At 53.9% G+C, this 23,489-nt stretch overlaps 8 protein-coding genes and 2 pseudogenes across 8 annotated transcripts, besides 23 other annotated features; 2 read left to right on the top strand and 8 right to left on the bottom strand.

Moving 5' to 3' along the window:
• Window positions 1-350: part of a sequence feature (areas merged during assembly that could not be assigned to a particular haplotype. This can correspond to areas where the two haplotypes were merged or to regions with more than two copies in the genome that were merged during assembly.) that runs on past the window's edge.
• Window positions 351-613: a sequence feature (heterozygous, non-Esmeraldo-like haplotype).
• Window positions 482-1,399, top strand: Tc00.1047053507959.300 (mucin-associated surface protein (MASP), putative; the record flags this gene model as incomplete). Its single annotated transcript, XM_814164.1, has 1 exon — window positions 482-1,399. One exon carries the CDS (start codon window positions 482-484, stop codon window positions 1,397-1,399), a length of 918 nt encoding a protein of 305 aa, XP_819257.1.
• Window positions 614-4,311: a sequence feature (areas not merged during assembly with more than two copies in the genome that could not be assigned to a particular haplotype).
• Window positions 829-873: a microsatellite.
• On the top strand, window positions 1,943-2,350 carry Tc00.1047053507959.290 (uncharacterized protein; the record flags this gene model as incomplete). Its single annotated transcript, XM_814163.1, has 1 exon — window positions 1,943-2,350. The coding sequence occupies one exon, from the start codon at window positions 1,943-1,945 to the stop codon at window positions 2,348-2,350; it is 408 nt and encodes a 135-aa protein (XP_819256.1).
• Window positions 4,312-5,689: a sequence feature (heterozygous, non-Esmeraldo-like haplotype).
• Window positions 4,642-4,676: a microsatellite.
• Window positions 5,018-5,115: a sequence feature (T-rich).
• On the bottom strand, window positions 5,402-6,445 carry Tc00.1047053507959.280 (mucin-associated surface protein (MASP), putative; the record flags this gene model as incomplete). The annotated part of the gene is made up of 1 exon (XM_814162.1): window positions 5,402-6,445. The coding sequence occupies one exon, from the start codon at window positions 6,443-6,445 to the stop codon at window positions 5,402-5,404; it is 1,044 nt and encodes a 347-aa protein (XP_819255.1).
• Window positions 5,690-5,778: a sequence feature (areas merged during assembly that could not be assigned to a particular haplotype. This can correspond to areas where the two haplotypes were merged or to regions with more than two copies in the genome that were merged during assembly.).
• Window positions 5,779-5,815: a sequence feature (heterozygous, Esmeraldo-like haplotype).
• Window positions 5,816-6,513: a sequence feature (areas merged during assembly that could not be assigned to a particular haplotype. This can correspond to areas where the two haplotypes were merged or to regions with more than two copies in the genome that were merged during assembly.).
• Window positions 6,514-6,904: a sequence feature (heterozygous, non-Esmeraldo-like haplotype).
• Window positions 6,653-6,709: a sequence feature (T-rich).
• Window positions 6,905-10,824: a sequence feature (areas not merged during assembly with more than two copies in the genome that could not be assigned to a particular haplotype).
• On the bottom strand, window positions 6,999-7,574 carry Tc00.1047053507959.270 (mucin TcMUCII, putative; the record flags this gene model as incomplete). Its single annotated transcript, XM_814161.1, has 1 exon — window positions 6,999-7,574. The coding sequence occupies one exon, from the start codon at window positions 7,572-7,574 to the stop codon at window positions 6,999-7,001; it is 576 nt and encodes a 191-aa protein (XP_819254.1).
• Window positions 10,825-10,927: a sequence feature (areas merged during assembly that could not be assigned to a particular haplotype. This can correspond to areas where the two haplotypes were merged or to regions with more than two copies in the genome that were merged during assembly.).
• Window positions 10,928-12,250: a sequence feature (areas merged during assembly that could not be assigned to a particular haplotype. This can correspond to areas where the two haplotypes were merged or to regions with more than two copies in the genome that were merged during assembly.).
• On the bottom strand, window positions 11,209-12,036 carry Tc00.1047053507959.260 (mucin-associated surface protein (MASP), putative; the record flags this gene model as incomplete). The annotated part of the gene is made up of 1 exon (XM_814160.1): window positions 11,209-12,036. The coding sequence occupies one exon, from the start codon at window positions 12,034-12,036 to the stop codon at window positions 11,209-11,211; it is 828 nt and encodes a 275-aa protein (XP_819253.1).
• Window positions 11,417-11,523: a sequence feature (GA-rich).
• Window positions 12,251-12,802: a sequence feature (heterozygous, Esmeraldo-like haplotype).
• Tc00.1047053507959.250 (mucin TcMUCII, putative) lies at window positions 12,612-13,163 on the bottom strand (the record flags this gene model as incomplete). Its single annotated transcript, XM_814159.1, has 1 exon — window positions 12,612-13,163. One exon carries the CDS (start codon window positions 13,161-13,163, stop codon window positions 12,612-12,614), a length of 552 nt encoding a protein of 183 aa, XP_819252.1.
• Window positions 12,724-12,819: a microsatellite.
• Window positions 12,803-19,378: a sequence feature (areas not merged during assembly with more than two copies in the genome that could not be assigned to a particular haplotype).
• Tc00.1047053507959.240 lies at window positions 14,750-16,843 on the bottom strand (annotated as a pseudogene).
• Window positions 17,528-18,973, bottom strand: Tc00.1047053507959.224 (annotated as a pseudogene).
• Window positions 19,379-20,231: a sequence feature (heterozygous, Esmeraldo-like haplotype).
• On the bottom strand, window positions 19,685-20,833 carry Tc00.1047053507959.210 (mucin-associated surface protein (MASP), putative; the record flags this gene model as incomplete). The annotated part of the gene is made up of 1 exon (XM_814158.1): window positions 19,685-20,833. One exon carries the CDS (start codon window positions 20,831-20,833, stop codon window positions 19,685-19,687), a length of 1,149 nt encoding a protein of 382 aa, XP_819251.1.
• Window positions 20,232-23,489: part of a sequence feature (areas not merged during assembly with more than two copies in the genome that could not be assigned to a particular haplotype) that runs on past the window's edge.
• Window positions 21,358-21,939, bottom strand: Tc00.1047053507959.200 (mucin TcMUCII, putative; the record flags this gene model as incomplete). The annotated part of the gene is made up of 1 exon (XM_814157.1): window positions 21,358-21,939. One exon carries the CDS (start codon window positions 21,937-21,939, stop codon window positions 21,358-21,360), a length of 582 nt encoding a protein of 193 aa, XP_819250.1.
• Window positions 21,470-21,568: a microsatellite.
• Window positions 22,126-22,145: a microsatellite.

Raw genomic sequence — 23,489 nt, 5'->3', positions numbered from 1 at the left:
GATGTAAATAAATAAGAGTAATTATAATGATTGTGTTTTGCTTCATTTGCTTCCGCTGCTCTGCTGTGTGCTCCATCTTGTTGCCTCCCTGTATCCGTCACGTTGAACGCATCGCAGACACACTCATATGCATGACACGCACACAACTGTTTGCGTGGACGCATGTTTGCGTGTGGATGCATTCACAATGGCGTCATTCGGTGCAGCTCCTTTTATTAAAATTTTTTGTTTCTGTTTTACTTGTGTTTTTAATCGTTTTGTTTTTCTTCTTTTCTTGCTGATTAATTGCTGCAGGGCTGTGTATTTGTCTTTTTTGCCCCTTTACTGATTCCAACTGCCTCATGGTGTGTGCACGCTGTCATCATTTTTCACTTTGTTGCTGCTGCTGTGGCTGTGTGACTTGTCTTTCTTTTTTTTGCTTTCAGTCTGCGTTGACGGGGCGTTAGTGTGTGCTGAAGGCTACACGCAAGTGACAGAAGTGATGGCGATGATGATGACTGGCCGTGTGCTGCTGGTGTGTGCCCTCTGCGTGCTGTGGTGCGGTGCCGGCGGTAGATGTGACGAGGAGGAGACAGCAGCTCGTGGGAGTGGTGGTGGACCTCCGCCGGGATCAGCAGAACTTCAAACGTCTCCACAAGACACCCAAGAATTAAAAGTTGGATCACCAGATATTAAAGTAGAAGTGCCACCCGAATCTTCCCCACATATAGAGGTAGCTGGGGGTGAAGATAGTGATGATGAAAATGGAGAAGAAAAGGATAAAAAAGACGAAAATGAAAAAAATAAGGTACAACTCCAGACACACAAGGGTAAAAATAATGAGGGAGTACCGCCACCACCGCCACCACCGCCACAGCCACCCGCACCACCATCGGGTGAACCTGCACCATCATCAACAGCAGGTGAAGGGGGCCCAACAGCAGAAAAAGAAAGCTCACAGAAAGTAACCAAAGCAAAAAACGAAAACACACCGTCAGAATTCAAAACGGACTCAGAAGCACCGGAACAGCCTTCAGGGGATGCTACACAAGGGCAGCACAGTCATGACACGGACACAGAGGATTCGACGAAGAATGCAGCAACCGGCAGTCCAGCAGAACCAACATCCTCATCTACCTCTACAAGTGGTAGCGGTGATCATGTCCAGAATAAGGCAGATGAGGATGATGCTCAAAGCTCTGAAGAACAACACGACAGCCTTGAAACTGGCAATACCAACGTTGTTTCAACACTCAGTGAGACAGCACCACAAACGGCAGAAACAATCACCGCTGCTCAAACAAATCATACGGCGACGCCTGGCGACAGTGACGGCAGTACCGCGGCTTCCCACACCACCTCCCCTCTTTTGCCTCTTCTTGTTGTTGCGTGTGCGGCTGCTGCGGTGGTGGCCGCGTGAGAGTGAGTGAGAGAGAGAGCCGTGCACCGCCCGCACACACACTCGTCCTTCTCACTCACTCTCTGTGTGTGTGTCCCCTTGCATGGACTCTCGCCCTCACCTCACCCCACGAAGCACACACATAATGTGCCCATTGTATATATGCATGCACACCCATGCATGCCCGTTGGTGCTCTCTTTTGCACGACACGCACCGCTGCCGTCCTGCCTGGCTGCATGGGCGGAGCACCGTGACTGTTTTGTTTTGTTTCCATTGCATTGAGTGGGCGACCTCTCTCTCTCTCCCCCTGTGTGTGTGTTTTGCTTTACGGGAGCAATGAGAGTGTGTGCGCTGGTCGTCCCACGCTTTGGCTTTTTTTTTTGTTTTATTGTTTTATTGCTTTTCTTGTGGTTGAGTGCACCCATTACCCTTGTTTTTGAATTGGTGGCTTGAGTTGACTACGGACGCCTAAATTGTCTTTTTGTATTTTTTCTTTTCCTTTGTGATATTGTTAGTGTTTCTTATTCTTGTAAAGCCATGAAGTATTTTTTTTTACGTACAGCATGTGTCGGTTGATCCATGTCACCCCACGATCTGCAGTGCTGCTGGTGCTGCTGGTTGTGATGTGTTGTGCTGGCGGGTGCTTTGCTGCCAGCCTGACGTACTCCTGCTCCTCTGACAAAGCGATGCGTGCCCACAGGGCGAAGTCGATCCCGGCTGTGGTGAGGGACGTGCCTTTTGGATCTGAGGGTGCGTCGCAGACATGCAGCGTCATTGGGAGGAATGGATGGGCGCCCATCCGCATCAATGTGTCGACAAGGGACATGGATGGTACCAGGAAGTATTGCAGCTCAGAGCGGTATTGCGCAATGGATTCATTGGTGGCAATTGCGAGTGTGAAGGTGACGTTTTTCTATGCTGAGAAAAGGGAATTATTTGTTTCGTTATACTTTGCTGCCACTTTTCGTTAATTGCCTGCGGGCTGTCCGTAGCGATGTGGCCAGTTTTTCCGTCTTGAACGATGCTGTCGTGCGAGAGGGTGTGTTCCCAAATAGTCGGATGCTCAGTTGTCGAGGACGGCGGCATACCCACAGCGTGTGCGGCAGGGCCTCCCGTGGATTGTCGGGGGCTCAGCGGCTGGTGGGGGTTGCAGCAGAGGAGTGGCTGAAGGGCTACGGCTGTCATTGGAGCTTGCAGAGTTGCGTTGTCCGTTTTTTGCTTGTTGATACGCTTGACATTTTCGGTAGTGACCTGCGCGTGAGGCACTTGTTGGGGAGACCGTGGAGCTGTCTCAGAATCCACATGTGAGGCCTTCTCCAACGATTGGAGTGCCAGGGTTAGTGCGTCGGGCGTGTGCCTTCATATTGTGGCCGGACGAGAAGACGCTGCTGCAGCTTGGGCAGGGCGACGTTGATCCGCTGCTTTTCATTCTACGAGGAGGTGCCGTGGACACGCCAGGTGGAGGTTCCGGAGGAGGTCGGGGTGGTCCTGCCTCTTCAGTGTGGGAGGAGCAGCACCACCGACATAAAGGGTTGCTTGTAATCTGCAGGGTGCGTGCCGGTATTTCGAGGAGTGGGCAGGAGGACGTCCATCAGCCGCTTGTTGGTCGGCAAGGAGTGGCGGTGCTCACGTCGGGAAGAGGTTCCGGTGGAGGCAGAGCACAGACGCGGCCCCAACAGCACCGCAGCACAGCCGATCCCAGAGGGCAGGGACGTGGTGCTGCCATGCCTCGGGGTATCACAGGCCTTGGCTCGAGAGGGCACCAAGCTGTTTCGCACGGACCTCTGACAGCATGGAGAAGCCACGGCGGAGGGCATGATTGCGGTCCTCCCGTTTTCGGTGCATTTCAGCTCGGGGCAGGCTGCCGCTGCAACACACTCGGCATGCTACATTCCGTCCGTCCAGGTTCATGTGGGACTGTCACGGCTGCCACTCGTACGGTGCCTCGGTGCATCTCCAACCATGTGATTACAGTGGCCAGAGACGTTGCACACGCCGAGGTGGAAGCATCACAGTCAGCTTCACGCAGGGAAATGGCGACATGTTTCCGTCGTGGCAGCATGCCTGCCTGTCGCGGGATGCCGTCCTCCGTCCCTGCAGTGTGGGATGGCAGATGGTGGTCCGAGTCCATGTAAACGGGTGGACGTCCAGTGGGAGACACGCAGTACGCGTTGCGCAGTCACATCGGGAAACGAGACGCTGCGGCCGCTGAACCGCGCTGCCTGTGCCGGGTCGTCGGACAGCTCAGAGTCCATGCCGCTTGGGGTGGCGGCGAGGTCCTCTCCTGCCGTCGTGGATGGTGAGCAACCGTCCCGCAGCTCATGGTGTGAATTCAGGTCGCAAGTAACCGCTGCGAGGCCTGAGCGACGAATGGTGCTCGCAAAGTGAGCAGCGTGAGCCATTGCCGTGGGAGGGTTTCAGAGGTTCACCGTGTACATGCTGGGGCTGGCCGGTGGGCACACGCGGAAGGCGGTGGTCTCCAGGCATTTGGGGCCACGAGCGACAGGCGCTCGCACGGCAAGGTGTGGCGCACCAAGAAGACCACGCCACCGGCACCCCCACTGCAGGCCTGGTGGAAGTCACTGCAGCCAATGAACCTCGTCGCTGGGGCACTCTGCTGCCTGCACTCCTGCAGAAGAACCATGCCGGGATGGTGCTGCGCCAGTCGAGCAGCAAGAGCAATCCTGAGGGGCGAAGGGCCTGAAGTTCTGAGCTGCCAGGTAACTACGAGGCCATCCTCATCGAGCTGCGGCTCTTGCGGACACCACCGCAGCGGGTGATGCCGACGGAGTGACCGCAATGAAACGACTGTGCGGTTCTGTCAGTCGGGCTGCAAGAAAACCGCCTCGCCGCTCCACAACTAACAGAGCGTGGGACCTTCTCGAGGGCTGACGCCGTCGTGGTCCCCATCACGCTCGCAGCAATGCCCTGCCGCAATCACTCCCACAGAGAGACAAGGAAGGGTGTGTGGATGTGTGCCAAGAGCACAGCGACTGTCATCGTCAGAGGAGACTATCGCGGCACAGTCCGTCACGCATCATCACACACCGAGCAACGCCCGCAACCGGAATTGCAAATACATTCTTGCAGAGCACTGTGCAACTACTTATATGTGTGTGTGGGTCTCTGTTGGAGAAGCTGAAAAAAGAAGCACAGGGAGGCACATCAGAACAGCAAGAGGCACAGCTGGATGGCAGCGGTACATGCGGTGCGGCCTCAACATCAACAATCACACACGGTGGCAGCACACACCTATCCACAAAAAACAAAACAAAACGAAAACAAAACAGAAGAAAAACACGGCGGCAGGGTGTGGCTGTGTGTGTGGCGCTGCGGGTGTCTGCCCGCCCTGGCCGCAAAAGAAAACAAAACAAGAGGGAAAGAAATGTGTGCTCCGCCCCACAGGCCCTCGTTGCACGCCCACACGTCACGGCTCCCTCAGCACGCCGTTCGTCGCGGCCCCTCCTCATGCGTGCAGCAGGCGAGGCGCACAGGGCCGTCGTCATGAGCGTGTCGGTGGGTGTGCGAGTGGAGCAGTTGGGCGGGAAACACACGGCACCCCTCACAGGAAGAGTGCAGAAGAAACAATTAAAAGAGGGAAGAGTAGAAAAGAAAAAAACGTCCATATTGATTGCCCCAAAAGCAAAAAAAAACAAAGGGATGAGAGATTAGAGAAAAAAACGCCCAAAGTAAAAGCAAAAAAAACAATAAAATATTAAAAATGAAAATAAAAGAATTTTGCAGCAAATAGAAATTAAACTAAAACTTTTACCAAAAAACGGTACAAAACGGTTACGGTGCTCCGCCCATGCAGCCAGGCAGGACGGAGGCGGTGCGTGTCGTGCAAAAGAGAGCACCAACGGGCATGCATGGGCGTGCATTCATATATACAATGGGCACATTATGTGTGTGCTTCGTGGGATGAGGTGAGGGCGAGAGTCCATGCAAGGGGACACACACAGAGAGTGAGTGAAAGACGAGTGTGTGTGCGGGCGGTGCACGGCTCTCTCTCTCCCTCACTCTCACGCGGCCACCACCGCAGCCGCAGCCGCACACGCAACAACAAGAAGAAGCAAAAGAGGGGGGGTGGTGTGGGTGACCGCGGTGCTGCTGTCACTGTCGCCAGGTGTCGTTGTGTTACTTTGCACAGCGGCAGATTCAACTGTTGTTGCGCCTTCATTCCCAGCTGTACTCTCACGGTGCTGTCCTTCATCTTTCAGTGGGGCACCAGACATTAGTGTATTGATGGAGTTTTTTTCTGGGCCCTCGTTATCCGAGCTGCCGGAGGTTTCACTGCCACTGGGAGATGGAGACTGGGATGTTTGCTCCCGGTTGCTGCCTGGTGATGTATTCAGTGCGGGAGTTGTGTCGGGTGCAGCCACTCTCCGGGATTTATCCTCGTGTGATTCAGCCGTATTTGGTGGATCCTGTGATGGTGCTGGTGCTCCGTCCGTGCCCTCCCGTGCTTCGGTCGACTTCAGTCCTGCTTGTGGTTTTTCTTCGTCTTTGTTGTGGATCGTTTTGCCTTGCACGCCCACGCCGTGTTGATTCGATCCCTCCGCCTCTGAGTGATGACTTCGCTCTGCTTCTCTGCGGCCGTCATCGAAATGCGGCTGGTGGCCAGCACCACCTGCTGGGTTGTGGATTTGGGCATCGACATCACCTTCCACCTTTAAGGAAAGAGGAAGTGGAGAAGACATTCCGGCATTATCCGCGCCAGCAGCCGTTGAAGATTTCGTTTTTGAGCTGCCAACTGGCACTCCCGCACCATGCGCAACGTTAGGCTCTCTGTCAGCTCCGTTGTCTTTCTTCTTCTTTTCATTCTCCAGCGCATCTGCAATATTGTTCTTCAACGTATTCACACACTTTGCTTTATCATCCTCTTTTTTGCAGTATTTCTCCTTAAGCTCTTCATCAGACTTATTCGCAAGTAAAGTCAAAACCCCAAAGTACGTGTTATTGCAGAATTCATCTGCCTTCTCCTCGTCACAACTACCGCCGGCACCGCACCACAGCACGCAGAGGGCACACACCAGCAGCACACGGCCAGTCATCATCATCGCCATCACTCCTGTCACTTGCGTGTAGCCTTCAGCACAAACTAACTCCCCGTCAACGCAAAGTGAAAGGCAAAGGCAAAAGGGAAGAGACAAGTCACACAGCCACGTACAGTAACAAATGGCAGCACCCCAGCAGTGACAAACACACCATGATGCAGTTGGAATCAGTGAAAGGGCAAAATAGGCAAATACACAGTCCTGCAGTAATTAATCAGCAAGAAAAAAAGAAAAACAAAACAATTAAAAACAAGAGTAAAAAAGAAACAAAAATTTTTAATAAAAGGAGCTGCACCGAATGACTCCAGTGCGCATGCACCAGCACCCAAAAAATGCGTCCACGCAAACAGTTGTATGCGTGTCGTGCATATAAGTGTGTCTGGGATGCGTTCAACGTGACGGATACAGGGAGCAGCAACACGGAGCACACAGCAGAGCAGCAGAAGCAAATGAAGCAAAACACACAATCATTATTTTCTCTTATTTATTTACATCAGACCACAGTAGACGCACACAAATCCCCGCGGTTGAGTGCTGGCACGCACAGCCCACACACACCTCTTCAGCCCAGAGTGGTGTACGCCAGCGCGGATACGGCGAGCACCAGCGGGGCACACACCCACGCAGAGCTGCTGAGGCTGCCGTCGATTTCGCGAAGACGTGACGGTGCGCGGGTGGTCGTCGTGGTTGGCGCCTCTGTAGCCGTAGTACTTGTTGCCTCTGGCGCAGTGGTGGTTGTGGTTGTCGTAGTGGTTGGTGCCTGTGTTCTACTCGTGGTGGTCGTTGTTGGTGCGGCGGCCTTCTTTTGTTCATTTGCCGTAACGGCATTCGTATGTTCTGTCCGTTCATTAGACTTCCCACCATCTTGACCCTGTGTATTACTGGAAGTATTTTGTGACTGTGGCGTTCTGGTTATTGTACCCGTTTCCTGTGACTGACCCGTCCCTCCCCCTTCATCGTTTATCTTTGGCGGGGAAGAAGTTGTACTAGGCGATTCCGTTTCCTGAGCTTGTTTCCCTGGCGTAGACGTCGTTGGACCGGAACCTTCTTCATCTTCATTAGCATCTGTCGCGCCCACTGACGGGCAGCAGCACAGGGCGAGCACCAACAGGGCGCACAGCAGACGGCACGTCATCATCGTGAGTGTGGTCGTTCAGTGGTGTGGAGCTGATCTGCACAGTGAGGGACATGGAGAGCAACAGGGGAGACGAGAGGTGCGGCAGACACACACACAGAGGGCACACCACATGAGGAGAGGGCAGCAGCCAGGCATGCACCGTACGCCGCACACCACGCACGACACACACTCCAATCCACGGCAGCAGGCACACACACACACAGCCCTGCCGCAACACAAACACACAGACGGAGGAGGGAGAAGCAAACAGGAGCGGCACACAAGGCTTCACCGCATGCACATACGGCGAGAGCGGTCCGTCGTGTCGGCACCCCTCACGGAGGGTACGCACACACACAAGAGGAGGTGCAGCGCACACAGCAACACAAAAGCAAATTAACAATTAAAAGGAGAGATCCCCGCACACCACGTGAATTGTTGGTCCACGGGAAGTGCAGCCAATATTCATCACAAAAACAATTCAGTTGCCATCGGTCTTCGTTCATATTCAGCGCACACCACTTTATGCAGGCCCGGACGCCACCACCGCAGCAGCAGCACACGCAAAAATAATTGCAAGGAATGGAATAATGCAAGCAACCATTTATTTGTGTTTCTGTTTGGATGTTGGAAGATGCCTGCATGCGCTGTTTTTTTGTTTTTGTTTTTGCGGAGGGCAAACCTTCATGCCTGGGTCGTGTGTTGGGGATTTCTGCAGGGTGCAAAATTATTTGATTCTTTCCTCTTGTGAATGTTTCTTGTGTTGGTGCAGCCAACAATTCGGTTTGTGATGTTCCTGCTCTTCGCCGGTAAAGTGCTGCAATAGATGTTTGTTTTTCCTTTCGTCGCTGTGGCTCCTGATTCCTCACCGTTTATTGTGGTGGGAATGAAAATATGTGTGTGGACTCCCACGCATCAGAACGCACCTTCGCTCCTATTTATTGGTGCATGGAAGGGCATGTGTGTTTGGTGGTGTCTCGCCCATATATTTTGTGGGTGTACATTCCCCTGCAGGCTGAGGGCGGGATGACGCTCCGTCGCGGTGCACTTCCCTCGCATGCCGCCCACTGTGATTCATCATGCATCACCCCCTCACATACTCCGTGGTGCCACACCACTGATATTATTGCAGCCGCTGCGATTCCGCGTATTTCACGCATTCGGTTGTGCCACAATACATCCGCTCGTGTGGCCGCCGCATCCAAACAGCGGTGCCCAACACCGTGAGCGGCAGTCCACATCCCTGCATGTCCCAACGCAGTGGTGTTTGACTGTCAGCCAGGCGTCAGACAACAAGAGAGTCTTGTGCTGGCAGTACAACACACGCAGCTGCAGTGAATGACTCGGGCGGCGACGCATCTATTTGCCGCAATGCAGTGAAAAGGAGTCGGGCAAAATAATGCCGGCTGCATTCACGACACCACATCCACAGCCAAAGCATGCGACGTGGTGTGTGTTTCACTGGTGCTGTGAAATGCCTGCAGACGACGCCACTAGTGGAGGCATGCCACCCATGATCAGCGGACAGACAATAATCGGCATGGGAGGCCACAAGAGGCAGCAACGACGCCAGCAGCAGGAGCAGCTCTCCCTCTCTGTTGCCTTCGAAAAGTAAATATTCCACCAGCCGCAGCTGACTGTGCCATCGTGACACTCCATGCACGTCGTGGCTGCGTCAACACATCCTGTTCCCTGCAGCGCCTCAAAAGATGCCTCACTCCGTCCACTAAGTGCATCGGTGTGGGCCGTGCCTCGGCTGCTCGTGAGGACCACAACGATGTGAGGGTCACCGAGTCGCAGCATGTTTATTGTGACGTTGTTGCATGGCACCTGCACACACACACGCAGCGCCTGCATCCCTCCATTTTGTGTCCGCCCTCTGCCGGAGTGGCCACACACACACGGGCAGCAGCTAAATCATTTCACCCTCGACGATCCAAAGTCAACACCGACATCCCTCGCGACGCAAAGATCTCAGTTGCCAGCACGGGCTTCCTGCCGCCCTGCCATCGACGCTGAAACACGGCACAGTGCACGCACTTATTTTTCCTCGTGTGCAGTCAGCCGTTTGCTTCACACATTCTTCGATGGGCTGACGCCCACAAAAGCACGCCACAAAAGGCCACTGTGATCGCACACGCTCTTGCGATGAGCGTCGGTGCGTGCATGGATCCGCTGCTCACACGTGCTGGCAGGCAGCCTGCAGCCGGTGCCCTCGTGCCAGTTCATCGGCTCCAGCACGGAAAAGAGAAAACGGCCTATTCCCGATGCACTTATTCCCACCAGCAGCAACAACACGCTGGTCGCCAGCCGTCATCCCTCAGCACATCCAGGAATGCTGAAAAGTGACGTGGAGCTGTCAGCCAGCAATGCCACAATCCCCGCACACATGTCGGCTCCACCAGAGAAGACACACAAATCACAAACAACACCCTTCACATGTCATCCGAACATCATTCCAACACACCGCGACACGCCAAACAGAAATATTCGTCACCCCAATGCACCTCCCCACACAATCACATAGTCCATGCACCACGCACGGCAGCAGCTCACACGCGGTCAAACAAATGTTCTTCGGATCAGTGTTGTCCACGTGCTGCAGTGGGAAGTAAACAAAAGAGACGAGCCGCCAAAACCCAAAAGAGTGCCACGACTGGCCGCAAGTCAACGGAACGCAGCCACTCAAATGAATTCAGTCCTCATGCCCTCAACCTCCCACCTTCCCCACAAAAGCTGCAAAAGATTGAAAACAAACGCACCGTCCAATAAATTCTTTGCGCAACACCAAAAGAAGCCGCAGTGCCTTATGCTGCCCTCACAGTGCTTTGATGACGCCTGGATGCGGATGGTCACCCATCGGTCCTCACAAACGACGCCGCACACCCGCGACGCATCCTGCGCTCTGAGACACGCGTCCCTCACTATCACCAGAGACGCCCACGCACCGTCTGTGCGCAACAAATCGTCAAGGAGCAAAGGATACGTCAGGCTGACAGCAAGACATCCGCCGACAAATCACATCGCAGGCATCATCAATAGCAGCAGCAGCAGCGATGCAGACAGCAGAGTAAAGCGGATCAACTGACGCATGGCGTATGTCAAAAAAACTTGGTAGCGTGACAAGGATAAAAGAGACTGACACCCTCTCAAGAAGAAAGGAAAAAGATAAGAATACAAAAAAGAGAAATTAGGCGTCCACAGTCAAAGCAATCCACCAATAATTAAAAAAAAAAAACTGGAATGGGTGCACTCAGTCACAACACAAGTAAAAAAAATAAAATAGACAAAAAAAAAGAAGCCGAAGCGTGGGACGACCAGCGCACACACTCTCATTGCTCCCGTAAAGCAAAACACACACACAGGGAGGGAGAGAGAGAGGTCGCCCACTCAAGGCAATAAAAACAAAACAGAAACAGTTACGGTGCTCCGCCCATGCAGCCAGGCAGGACGGCAGCGGTGCGTGTCGTGCAAAAGAGAGCACCAACGGGCCTGCATGGGTGTGCATGCAATATATACAATGGGCACATTATGTGTGTGCCTCGTGGGGTGAGGTGAGGGCGAGAGTCCGTGCAAGGGGACACAGAGAGTGAGAGAAGGACGAGTGAAGGACGAGTGTGTGTGCGGGCGGTGCACGGCTCTCTCTCCCTCACTCTCACGCGGCCACCACCGCAGCAGCAGCCGCACACGCAACAACAATAAGAAGCAAAAGAGGGGAGGTGGTGTGGGTGACCGCGGTGCTGCTGTCGCTGTCGCCTGTACGTGCTGTGTCGGCTGTGCCAACAGCTTTTTCATCTTTTTTGGATCCTTTTTGTTTGTCTGCCGTATGTTCTAGTCCTTGATCCTGTTGCTGTAGCATTTGGTCATTTTCTTCTGTATCTTCCTTGTCTTGTTTTTTTCCTTTATTTTCTTCTTGGTGTTGAACGTGTTGTTCCCCTTCTTTTTCACCCTCGTGTTCGCTTTTTCCCTCAAGGTCCTCTGCATGTATGCCTGATCCTTCCTGACGGCTGACAGTTAAATTCACCGGTGAATCATCTTTGCCAAGTACAACTTCTACTGCTTCTTGGCCCAGTTCTTTTTCATCTTGTTTTGGAGTCCCACCATCCACAAGACTTATTTCTTCTTCAACTTCAGAATCAACATCGATTTTTATTTCTTCCGATGGCTCCCCTGCGGGTTTTTCTGCTGCTTTATTTTTTAGTGCTTGATCGTGTTCTTCTGGTAAGATTTGCTCTTGGTTTTTCTTTTCAACGTCATCTTTCTCTTGTTTTGATAGTTTGTGTTCCTCATTTTTTGTAACATCTTTTTCTCCTTCATTTTCTCCATTTCCGCCAGCTGTTATCTGTGGCTCACTAGGACCAGGTTGCGCCACACTGGCTTGTGCATCCATTCCAGTTCCATCAGTCACAACAACGCCGGCACCGCACCACAGCACGCAGAGGGCACACACCAGCAGCACACGGCCAGTCATCATCATCGCCATCACTCCTGTCACTTGCGTGCAGCCTTCAGCACAAAATAACAACACCCCGTCAACGCAGAGTGAACGCAAAAAAAGAAAGACACGACCACTACACCACGCACAGCGACCGCACAGTCACAAATAATAGCAGCCCAGAAGCAGCAAAGCACACACCATGAGGCAGTTGAAATCAGTGAAAGGGCAAAAACACACACAACGCCCCGCAGCAAGTAAACAGAGAAAACACACAAAGCAATTAAAAACAAAACACAGGTAAACAAGCAGCTATAAAGTAAAAAATGTAAAAACACACAAAAAACAAGGGGCTGCACAGTATGGCTCCCGTGTGCATGAACCTATCCTCAAATGTGATTCCAGGCAAACAGTTGTATGCGTGTTGAGCATACGAGTGTGTCTGGGATGCGTTCAACATGACGGATACAGGGAGCAACAAGATGGAGCACACAGCAGGGCAGCGGAAGGAAGTCAAGCAAAACACAATCATTATTTTCTCTTATTTATATACATCGGACCACAGTGGACGCGCACAAATCCCCGTGGTTGAGTGCTGGCACGCACAGCCCGCATACACCTCTTCAGCCCAGAGTGGTGTACGCCAGCGCGGATGCGGCGAGCAGCAGCGGGGCACACACCCACGCAGAGCTGCTGAGGCTGCCGTCGATTTCGCGAAGACGTGACGGTGCGCGGGTGGTCGTCGTAGTTGGTGTCTTGGTAGTCATTGTAGTGGTTGGTGCCTGTGTTGTCGTGGTCGTTGTGGTTGTCGTGGTTGTCGTAGTGGTTGTCTTATTTATTGCATTTGTTTTTTGATTTTGGTCTTTTGCGTTATCGGTTTCATCACCATCCACCTCTTCATTAGTGGATTTCTCATCTTTTTCCTGACCCTGTGCCTGGTTGAGATCACTTTGTGACTTTGCCATTCCTTTCCCTCCCCCACTTACTTTTGACGAAAGAGGAGTTGTACTAGGCAATTGCGTCACCTGATTTTTTACCTCTGGCTTAGGCTTCGTTGGATCGGAGTGTTCTCCAGGGTTATCAACTGTATCTTCATTAGCCGCTGTCCCGCCCACTGACGGGCAGCAGCACAGGGCGAGCACCAACAGGGCGCACAGCAGACGGCACGTCATCATCGTGGGTGTGGTCGTTCAGTGGTGTGGAGCTGATCTGCACAGTGAGGGACATGGAGAGCAACAGGGGAGACGAGAGGTGCGGCAGACACACACAGAGGGCACACCACATGAGGAGAGGGCAGCAGCCAGGCATGCACCGTACGCCGCACACCACGCACAACACACACTCCAATCCACGGCAACAGGCACACACACACACAGCCCTGCCGCAACACCAACACACAGATGGAGGAGGGAGAAGCAAACAGGAGCGGCACACAAGGCTCCACCGCATGCACATACGGCGAGAGCGGTCCGTCGTGTCGGCACCCCTCACGGAGGGTACGCACACACACAAGAGGAGGTGCAGCGCACACAGCAACACAAAAGCAAAGTAACAATAAAAAAGGAGAGATCCCCGCACACCACGTGGATCGTCGGCCCACGGGAAGTGCAGCCAATATTCATCACAAAAACAGTTCAGTTGCCATAGGCCTTCCTTCACATTCAGCGCACACCACTTCATGCAGGCCTGGGAACCACCGCAGCTGCAGCAGCACGCATACGTGACATTAAGAAGCAAAAGATGGTGGTGTGGGACACCTCGGTGCTGCTGTCACTGTCGGCAATGGTTGTTGTTCCTTTTTCATTGCTGGTGAATGATGTTGTTGTTAATTCTTCTGGTTGCTTGACTAGGAGTCATGTGGGAAGACAACTGGTGTCCTGACACTCCGTCAATGCCTTCCCTGTCCCGTCGATTTCTGTGCTCGCTGGTGGTGTGGTGGGCCGCTGGGGTAGGCGAGACGCTGACAGGGCTGCCAGCACCATCTGACTGAACTTGGTCTGCCTTGTTCTCGTCCCAGTCCCGCTGTACCAGCTGCTGGGGGCGGTGCAGCGGTCATGCCAGAAGTACCAGCAATGGGCTGGGGTGTCGGCCGCATCATCAATCAATGGGTGTGTGCCCGCAATCGATAGGAACATGCATCGACAGGGAGTCTGCACCGACGCTCGGGGATGGGGGAACAGTGGCGCCAAGCGGAACAGTGCACGCCAACCCGGAAAATCCGCAAGACGTATTGGCGCGGGCTGCGTTGTGGTCTCGCGGCGACGGAAATGAATGGCGGTGCTGGTGGCGTCCTCGTCGTATGTCCCCTCCGGCCACTCCTTGCAGTAAACCCATCGCCTGAGTACATTGGATTCCGCCTGAAAAGCCAATTAAAATGTTCTTTCCTCTAAATGTATTGTACTCGTAACTGGCCACGGTCGCCCGCAATGCCTCCAGCGAATACGTCTGCGATGCACGGCCAACGCATTCCACATCCACTCGTTGTGCACCATCCAACACCATCTTTTCCTTGGAGCCATGAAAACCACCGGGCACACACTCCTTTTCGGCCGTCCACGGCATGCGCCTGCGGTGAGAATCCAAAGAACGTTCCATTCCTTTTGTGCACCAAAGTCATGGAGCTGACGCCGTTAAGCGCGTCCCGGCGAGGGCAACAACAGCCCGCCGCAGCACTCACGAATGCCCACCCGTTGCCTCCTGTGCAAAAAAAAAAAATAGACATTGGAGGGAAAAGCGTGCACAAATGCCCCAGCGAGAAAGGTCAGCACCAGTGGATGAACACTGAAGCCGTGGGTGCATGCTCCACAAATGTCCCTCCTTTTTTAACCGCCTTTATCGTAGCAGAGAAATGACCTGCAACCGCACACGCAGGCAAAAAAAAAAAGCAAAAGGCAAGCAGCGCGGCCGTTGAAACACACACACGCGCATCGTATGAAACGCTTCGTGGAAAGAAAGGGAAGGCAAGAAGAAGCGCACACAATCCCCATGGACACCCGCAATCGTGTGTGTTTGCATCTGTTCCACTCTTTGGCCCTCGATGCATTCCTCTGCGTGTCTCGCCCCTAAGTCCTACTGCCGTAGGATGCCAAGTCCCTGCACACAAAGGACTCAGGACGCAGCAGCGAGGTTTCCCAATGACCACCTCACGGCCATGTCTTTTGGATATCTCATGGACCGAGCGCCTCTCGCTGCAGGCCACACCACCCAAAACAAGCAGCACAATGCGCTGAGGAGTTGTGAGGGCAATCGTCCCACCACCGCCACCGCCACCCAGCTCAGGATGATTCTCCCCTTTGCCACCACACCCTTGAAATGGCTCGGCGTTTTTTCCTGCTTCTCCACTGTTTTGGCCACCACTCGCGCCATTTGGCCCTATCACATGATCGCGCTCCATCGATGCCAACGACAGCCCAACCCGCAGCGTCCTATTCCTGTTCGCCGTCTCCATCATCATACAGGCATGCTTCAGAAACGAATCCTCGTCCGTCGCGGCGTTGCTCGCAGAGGCACTCGTGCTCCGTCCGCTCTGCGCCGACGCCGTGCTGTATCGTTGCACGCTCCCGGCCCTCCTCGTCACATGCTCAAGGTTCACAAACAAATGGGCGTCGGGCGTCAGTACACCGTCTCGGATCAGCTGCTGCTTCTTGGCCTCCGTCAACTCGTCGGTGTTGCTCGCAGCCACAAGCAACAGGAAAAGACGCAGTCGCACTGGCCGGGGCATCGCGGCATCCCTCGTCAGGTGCCGCACGCCATCCAGGTATTTCCTGAGGGGTTGGTGCCCAACGGCGATGTCTTGTTCCACCTCCCGCACCTCTGACAGTCGCTTCTCCCGGTACTGTGCCAAAAGCCTCGCGCAAATATCGATGTGCAGCGACAGTCTGGCTTGCCTCTCCCGAAACTCCGGCGGAGCCCGCACCGCACTGCCCAACCTCACAAGCTTGGCCTTCGGCTCCACGCCCTGCGCCAATCCCGGGTGATACGCGTGGAGTTTTTTCAGCGCCACCGAAGGCTCCTCCACGCACTGCGCAAGGAATCAATGACGGCAGGAGCACCAGTACACATCTTCCTCACCAATTACTGCCGCTTCGAGTCCACCCCCAGACAATTCCTACAGGTCTGCTCATACAAGTTATTCTCCAACGGCATCAGGTCATCAAGCAGACACTGACATGTGCGTTGGTGCATCAGCGGCGTCACCGTGACACAGCCCCAATCAACGATGATCCGCACCGGGTTGCCGCGGCTGTCGGCGCCCCTAAGTGAAATCCGGCTCGTCGTGGTATTGCCTGGCAAGCCCTCAAAAAAGGTCCTGGCAAACCCATGGCAGATATTGCCACTGTTTTGTTGGCAAATGCCGGGCACACCGTTGTTCATGGCGTAAAAGGCCGCCACAAGACGTGACGCCGCAACATCCAAAACGGACACTCAATTCGGAGGCGACAGCGGCGACAGCAGCTGAGGGAACCCATTCTGCATGCTGAGGTGGAACACCAGCACCTCAGGGGCAGTAAAGTATAACACCATTTCCTTGGAACGCATCGCCCTCGGCGCTATCCGAGCCCGCGGGAGTTGCTGAGGACTGCGATGCGGAGTGCACCCCAGCGCAAAGATGTGTGCATCCCTGTATGGGACCTTTGCCATCCAATCCTCAACCACGCGGCTCACAGACGCATCCTCCACGGAAAAAAGTAGGGTGCAGGGCTACTCATAATCGGCTGCCGCGGTGTCATGGGGTCCTCGAGTAGCGTCATGTCGTGCTCCATGAGATCATGGAGACGCAGTGAGCAGCTCAGCACAGACGCAGCATGGGCAACGCAGAAAACTTTAAACGATCCATGAACGGCGTTAAGCATCTGATGGAATATATAATCCCGCACACAACCACGAACGCAATTGCTGGGCTCACGCAGCTGCCCGCTTCCGTCGGCCTTGACCGCACCAACCCGCCCCGCATAATATGTCAAGTAGAAGTCACACAGACAATGTGCTTGGATATGTGTGTGTGTCTCTTGTGTGCGCACATTTCACTCGCACCGGTGTGTGTATTTGCGTCTCAGAAAATCTAACAAACACACAAGCAATGCCATACTACCATACGGTGCCCCCAACATCGGCAACCAACACGGGAAGAGCTGTGTGCATCGGAAATACCACCAATTTCAAACACAAAAACGGAGCGGACACAGCACATGCATATGGAGAAAGGGACCCATTGAAATGAATATTTTTCCTATTGGGCATCCAATGCTGAGTGCAGGCCACGCAGGAGGAAGCGCAGTCACCTTGCAGCGCAACGCCGTCCACACCGCAACTCGATGGAGTGTTGCCGCGGCGACAGCAGAGGCAAGCAGAAGAAGCAGCGGACAGGGACAAGCAGCAGCAGCAGTGCCATCACCGGGAGTCGGAGACGAGGCCTGCCTGCCGTCCGTCTCGCTGCTTCGATCCCTGCCACCGAGAGAAGCTTCTTGCGGTCTGTCGGGGCATCCTGGCCGGATCCACTTCTCCTCTGTCAACGGACGCTTCTGGAGAGCAGCCGTGTCTACGTCCTTCGGTGGTGTGCCGCGGTCGGTCTCAATGCTCTCCGCAACGGGGACGGAAGCCCGTGGCAATCCTTTTTCAGTAGATGCCGGTGAAACCGTCCTGCTCCACACGCCCTCTCCTCACCGTCCCACGGAACCAATGGAAGTAGGCTACCGCTGGTGGCAGATATCGTGCACACCTGCGCGTGGTCACGGCAAATAACGTTTCCCTCATCGTAGGGCGGAGTGGCCCACGCAATCGTCGCCCCGTCCGTGCATGGGACACAACGGACGTTACCCTTTTCAGTCACTTCCAGATGCAAATGCATGCTGAGGCACCTCAATGCCGCATGCATGGCAACACTGAGATGTGTCTCCTCCGAGTCCCTCGCATCCGTCGTGTTGGTGGGAAGCGTGTCCGGACACCACGAAGAGGGCTCATCCCCAGGCATCGCAGACAAATATTCTCCCCTCCAAATAACAGCGTCAATATCCCTCACATCCAGTGCGGGATCAGTGATGGGGCAACGGCCCATCGGGCGTTTTGCTGACATTTCATGGATACTCCGTCTGCACAGCGACCACTGGAATACCAGTCCGACGCGCAGCGTTTGACAGGGACACCCACGTCGCAGAGCATGTGGCGATATTCACTCATGTTCAGTGCGGAGCACTTCCTCTGCAGTCGCCGGCGCCCACAATCGGTGCCATCCACTCATCCCTCGCGTGGCGCCGCGACCAGTGCGACTCCAGCGTCCTCCCGTCCCCATCGTTATCCTGCAGTTCCATGCCATCAATGTCGTCGCAGTCGTGGTGCTCCCTCGCAGCCATCGCGGCATTCGTCGAGTGCACCACCACCGACAGCGCCCTGCCACGCACACCAATAGCATGCCTCACCATGCTGCGGCTGGCCATGTGCGGGAAGTTGAACCCGACAGCATGGGCCAACAGGTGCGCGGCGATGCGGGTGGCGATGCGTCCGTGGAATAAAATGGCCGGGCAAAGTGCGTGGTGCCAGCGATGGGACGGCCATCCCCCAGCGTGACGCACGGCAGTGCCCACACACCACCAAGCGCAGCAGCCACGGACAGCACCATGACAGAATTGGAAACACCAGAGCAACAATGCCCAGCAGTCACCGTGAACCAACTGCAAACGCTGCCCGTGGCAAATGGGGGCACAATCAACGGACCCTCCGGTGGCTGGACGAGCAGACGATCCGCATGCAATTACACAGCAGCAGGGACAGTCTCCTCGGCAAGGATATTACCGTGCGCAAAGAATAGAACACTATCCTCACAGTGGCGATTGTCATTCAATGAATTCATTGCGTGAGACCGGGAGAAGCCGCGGTGCCTCCTGCTGTCATCCAAGTCCCTTGTTGACAAATTGATGCGGACCGCCACTCGTCGGTCCTTCCCAAAGCCGCTGTCCACCCGCGACGCATCCTGCGCTCTGAGAGGCATGTCCCTCACCGTCAGGAGAATCAATCACGCGCCGTCGGACGTATCGCAGCGTCAAAAGAAAAAGGATACGTCAAGGTGAAACAAAAGCACCAACTGGCAAATCACATCACAAACATCATCACAAGCAGAAGAAGCAGCGCTGCTGGCCGCGGGGAACGTGGATAAAATGGCGCATGGCACACGCGGAAAGAAACACTGAGTGGCTTGGCAAGATTACGAGGGACTGAAACCCTCCCCAGCAACAAGAAAAACAATATGGGAATGACAAGGGAGGATTAAAGTGATAGCAGTCAAAACATGCCGCCGATCAAAAGACGGAGTTTATGTGCTCAACCACAACACAAGTAAAACAACAAAAAAAACAAGCGTGGGACGACCAGCGCACATACTCTCATTGCTCCCGTAAAGCAAAACACACACACAGGGAGAGAGAGAGAGAGGTCGCCCACTCAATGCAATGAAAACAAAACAGAAACAGTTACGGTGCTCCGCCCATGCAGCCAGGCAGGACGGCAGCGGTGCGTGTCGTGCAAAAGAGAGCGCCAACGGGCATGCATGGGTGTGCATGCATATATACAATGGGCACATTATGTGTGTGCTTCGTGGGATGAGAGTGAGGGCGAGAGTCCATGCAAGGGGACACACACACACAGAGAGTGAGTGAAGGACGAGTGTGTGTGCGGGCGGTGCACGGCTCTCTCTCCCTCACTCTCACGCGGCCACCACCGCAGCAGCAGCCGCACACGCAACAACAAGAAGAAGAAGCAAAAGAGGGGAGGTGGTGTGGGAGGCCGCGGTGCTGCCGTCACCGTTTTGTGTGTTCGTCGTGTCAGTTGTGTTGGCGGTGGCGAGAGGCGCCTTTTCGGTTTCTGCAATCTTAGAGTCCGCATTCTCTGTGCTGCCTAATGCGTCTTCAGCATCGTTGGTCTCACTGAGCCGTGCAGCGTCCTCAGTGGATGAATGCCTTGAATAATTGGTCGACGGAGTGCTCTCCACACCAGCGTCAGACTGCGGGGCCGTTAGTTCTGCTGGGCTGCTGTCATTGTGCTGTGTAGTCTCAGTATCAGTTTTTATAGCGGTTGGTATTGTTTCTTTCTTAGTGTTTTTCGTAGTGTCGTCCTGACTGTCTTGTACTGTGGTCGCAGTGCTATGCAAATTAGCATCTTGTTGACCTTCGTCTTTCTTGTATTCGGCAAAAATTCCACTGGCAGCAGCACTGTGTTCTGGAGGAGGTGGAAGAGTTAATTTCGCAAGTCCACCATGTGGTACGTTGTCTCTGGTATCTTCTTTGAGTGTTTCTTCACCTGTCGGTGGATTTGTAACGGAGACGCCGTTTTCTTTAATTCCTGTTTGCGTGGGATCGGGAATCGCTTTCAGACTACTGGAAGGAGGACTGCTACCTGTAGATGAATTTGTCTGGAGCGTTTGTAGCTGACTCTCAATTGACGACCCGTTCGAGGTGTCAAGGCCACTTGCAGGTCCCTTTTCTTCATGTTCCTCCTGTCTTCCGTTCAATTTTTTTCTTTGGGTTTCCTCATTTCCTTCTTCCTCACCTCCTTCATCGTCTTCAGAAAGATCTTCTGTGTCTGCAACAACGTTATCTTCGCTTCCTTCCAAAGATCCCTCTCCAATTAGGCGTTTTGCTTCCTCATTATCTATTGGTACTTGTGGTTGCGTTCCCGGAATGCCTGATTCTGCCGTCTCGGGTTTTGCTTGCAGAACTTCAGCACCGCTCGCAGTATTACCGAGTTTACTCTCAACAGGTGTCTCACCGCCTTCAGTACAGCCACCGCCGGCACCGCACCACAGCACGCAGAGGGCACACACCAGCAGCACACGGCCAGTCATCATCATCGCCATCACTCCTGTCACTTGCGTGCAGCCTTCAGCACAAACTAACGCCCCGTCAACGCAGAGTGAAAGCAAAAACAAAAGACACGGCACAGTAAAAAACATCAGCAACAACAGCACGCATTTCATGAGAAACATTAAACCAATAAAAGTCAAAAAACGCACAATGCCCCGCAATAATTAATCAGCAAGAGAAAACAAGAAAAACAAAACAATTAAAAACACAAGTAAAAAAGCAACAAAGAACTTTAATAAAAGGAGCCGCACAGTATGGCGCCAGTGTGCATGCATCCACATGCAAAAATGCGTCCACGCAAACAGTTGTGAGCGTGTCGTGCATATAAGTGTGTCTGGGATGCGTTCAACGTGACGGATACAGGGAGCAACAAGATGGAGCACACAGCAGCGCAGCTGAAGCAAATGAAGCAAAACACAAAATCATTATTATCTCTTATTTAGTTACATCGGACCACAGTGGACGCACACAAATCCCCGTGACTAAGTGCTGGCACGCACAGCCCTCATACACCTCTTCAGCCCAGAGTGGTGTACGCCAGCGCGGATGCGGCGAGCAGCAGCGGGGCACATACCCACGCAAAGCTGCTGAGGCTGCCGTCGATTTCACGAAGACGTGACGGTGCGCGGGTGGTCGTCGTGGTTGGCGCCTCTGTAGTTTTCGTCGTGGTGGTGGTTGGTGCCTTTGTGGTTGTGGTCGTCGTGGTCGTTGATGCAGTCGTCTTCTTCTCTTCTTTTTTTTCGGGTACAATCAGCCCATTTTGTTCCCCTGACGCAACGGTTGGTACAGTAGGTGGCCGTAGCGGAACGCCATGAGTTTGTAACGTGGACTGACCGGACACACCTGAAGCACCTTGACTGTTGGACGACCCACCGGATACCATACCTTGTGTGTTTTCCATACCGGCCGCAATAACTGGCTTCTCTACTCTTTCGCTTTGTTCCACTCCCTTCTCAACTGGTTCCTGTACCCCTGGTACCTTTGGCACAGCGGGGACCGCACTGGGGTCATCATTAATTTCACTTACTGCCACGCAGACGGACGGGCAGCAGCACAGGGTGAGCACCAACAGGGCGCACAGCAGACGGCACGTCATCATCGTGAGTGTGGTCGTTCAGTGGTGTGGAGCTGATCTGCACAGTGAGGGACATGGAGAGCAACAGGGGAGACGAGAGGTGCGGCAGACACACAAAGAGGGCACACCACATGAGGAGAGGGCAGCAGCCAGGCATGCACCGTACGCCGCACACCACGCACGACACACACTCCAATCCACGGCAACAGGCACACACACACACACACACAAACCTGCACTCTGTAATACTTGTGTTGTACAATTGTTGTGGTCAATGAATGCGGTCACACACAAAAGGAGTGAGAAAAGAGGAGACCACTACGGCTAGACATCAGACTGTAGGCTACCAGAGGGACGAAAAAGGCAAGAGGGCCGCGCCACGTCGGCAATCGGTGCGTCACTTGCCTGCAGATTAGGCGTCGTGCGCGATTGGTGTCGCTCATCGTGACACATCCGCCCTCGTAGCCCCAGAGGGTGGAACATCCAACGCCAACCCAAACACAGCTGTCAACACGCCATTGCCACAATCGTGAAGAGCCGGCTGGCACCACACACGGCAAGAAGGACACGCCAAGACACGCCATGCACCAAAGGGGCGCATCAAGCCCGCAAACAGTGCGCACCGCTCCAACACCGCAGGACCCTCCCGCACGCACCGTCATCCTCCTCCTTCCTTATCCTCGGCTCATTGCCGCCACATCCGGCACCTGCACCTCACAATACCAGAGGGAAACACAAAACAGCTGAAGCTGCAACAACAACAAAACCGCCACCTTGTTGCGCTGACGCCACTGCACGAAAGAGTGCGCCGACGATGGGAGTCCATCGCGCAGGAGACGGAAAAGAGCCCAACGAGACACCCAAGAGCCACACGTTGGCAGTCTTGTCGGGGCTGCCCCAACGCAACCACAACAAATAGTGCCGCAACCACGGAGCCATGCACCCTGACCCACGGCGTCTTTTCACAATCAGAACAGCAGGGACAGAGGGAATTAAGACACACTACCCACAGTGCAGCAGAGCACCCAAAACACACACAGCCAATCAAAAACGAATGCGAAAAATTGTGAAGGCAGAAAAATAAAAAGGGCGCATGCAGATTAAAAGCCGAAGCACAGAAATTATTTGAGGTCCACATTCTCGCAATGACGCACACACAAAAAAGCAAAGTCACAAAAACAAGCAAAAGTGTAAAAGATAAAGCCGCATGCACCAATTACGGAGGCAGAGGCAGTCGTCCCTGTCCTTCAGAGAAACAGCTACTGGCACGACCCCGCCTCCATTGGAGCACATTTCCTTTACTTTTTCCTCATGATTAAAGTACGGTGATTTCCCCTCGTCCCAATCGCATCAAAAAACGCGTGTATACATGTGGTGCTGGGAACTGTCCTTTCTCTCCATGTTACTTCGTTCACACACAGTTTTCACGGAAGTTAGACCCTCTAAGCAATAAAACAAAACACCTTTTCCCAGAATAACAAACAATGCAATAAAAGACCGGTCATTTTGCCCATCACCCGCAAGAAAAGAAGGAAACGGGGAATGCGGTGAGTGTATCATAGTGTTATTTCTAC

This window comes from Trypanosoma cruzi, genomic scaffold (assembly GCF_000209065.1).
Source record: "Trypanosoma cruzi strain CL Brener 1047053516579 genomic scaffold, whole genome shotgun sequence".
Classification (NCBI taxonomy): Eukaryota; Euglenozoa; class Kinetoplastea; order Trypanosomatida; family Trypanosomatidae; genus Trypanosoma; species Trypanosoma cruzi.
Note: the sequence above shows the minus strand (reverse complement) of the source record. Positions and strands in the feature narration are given on the sequence as shown.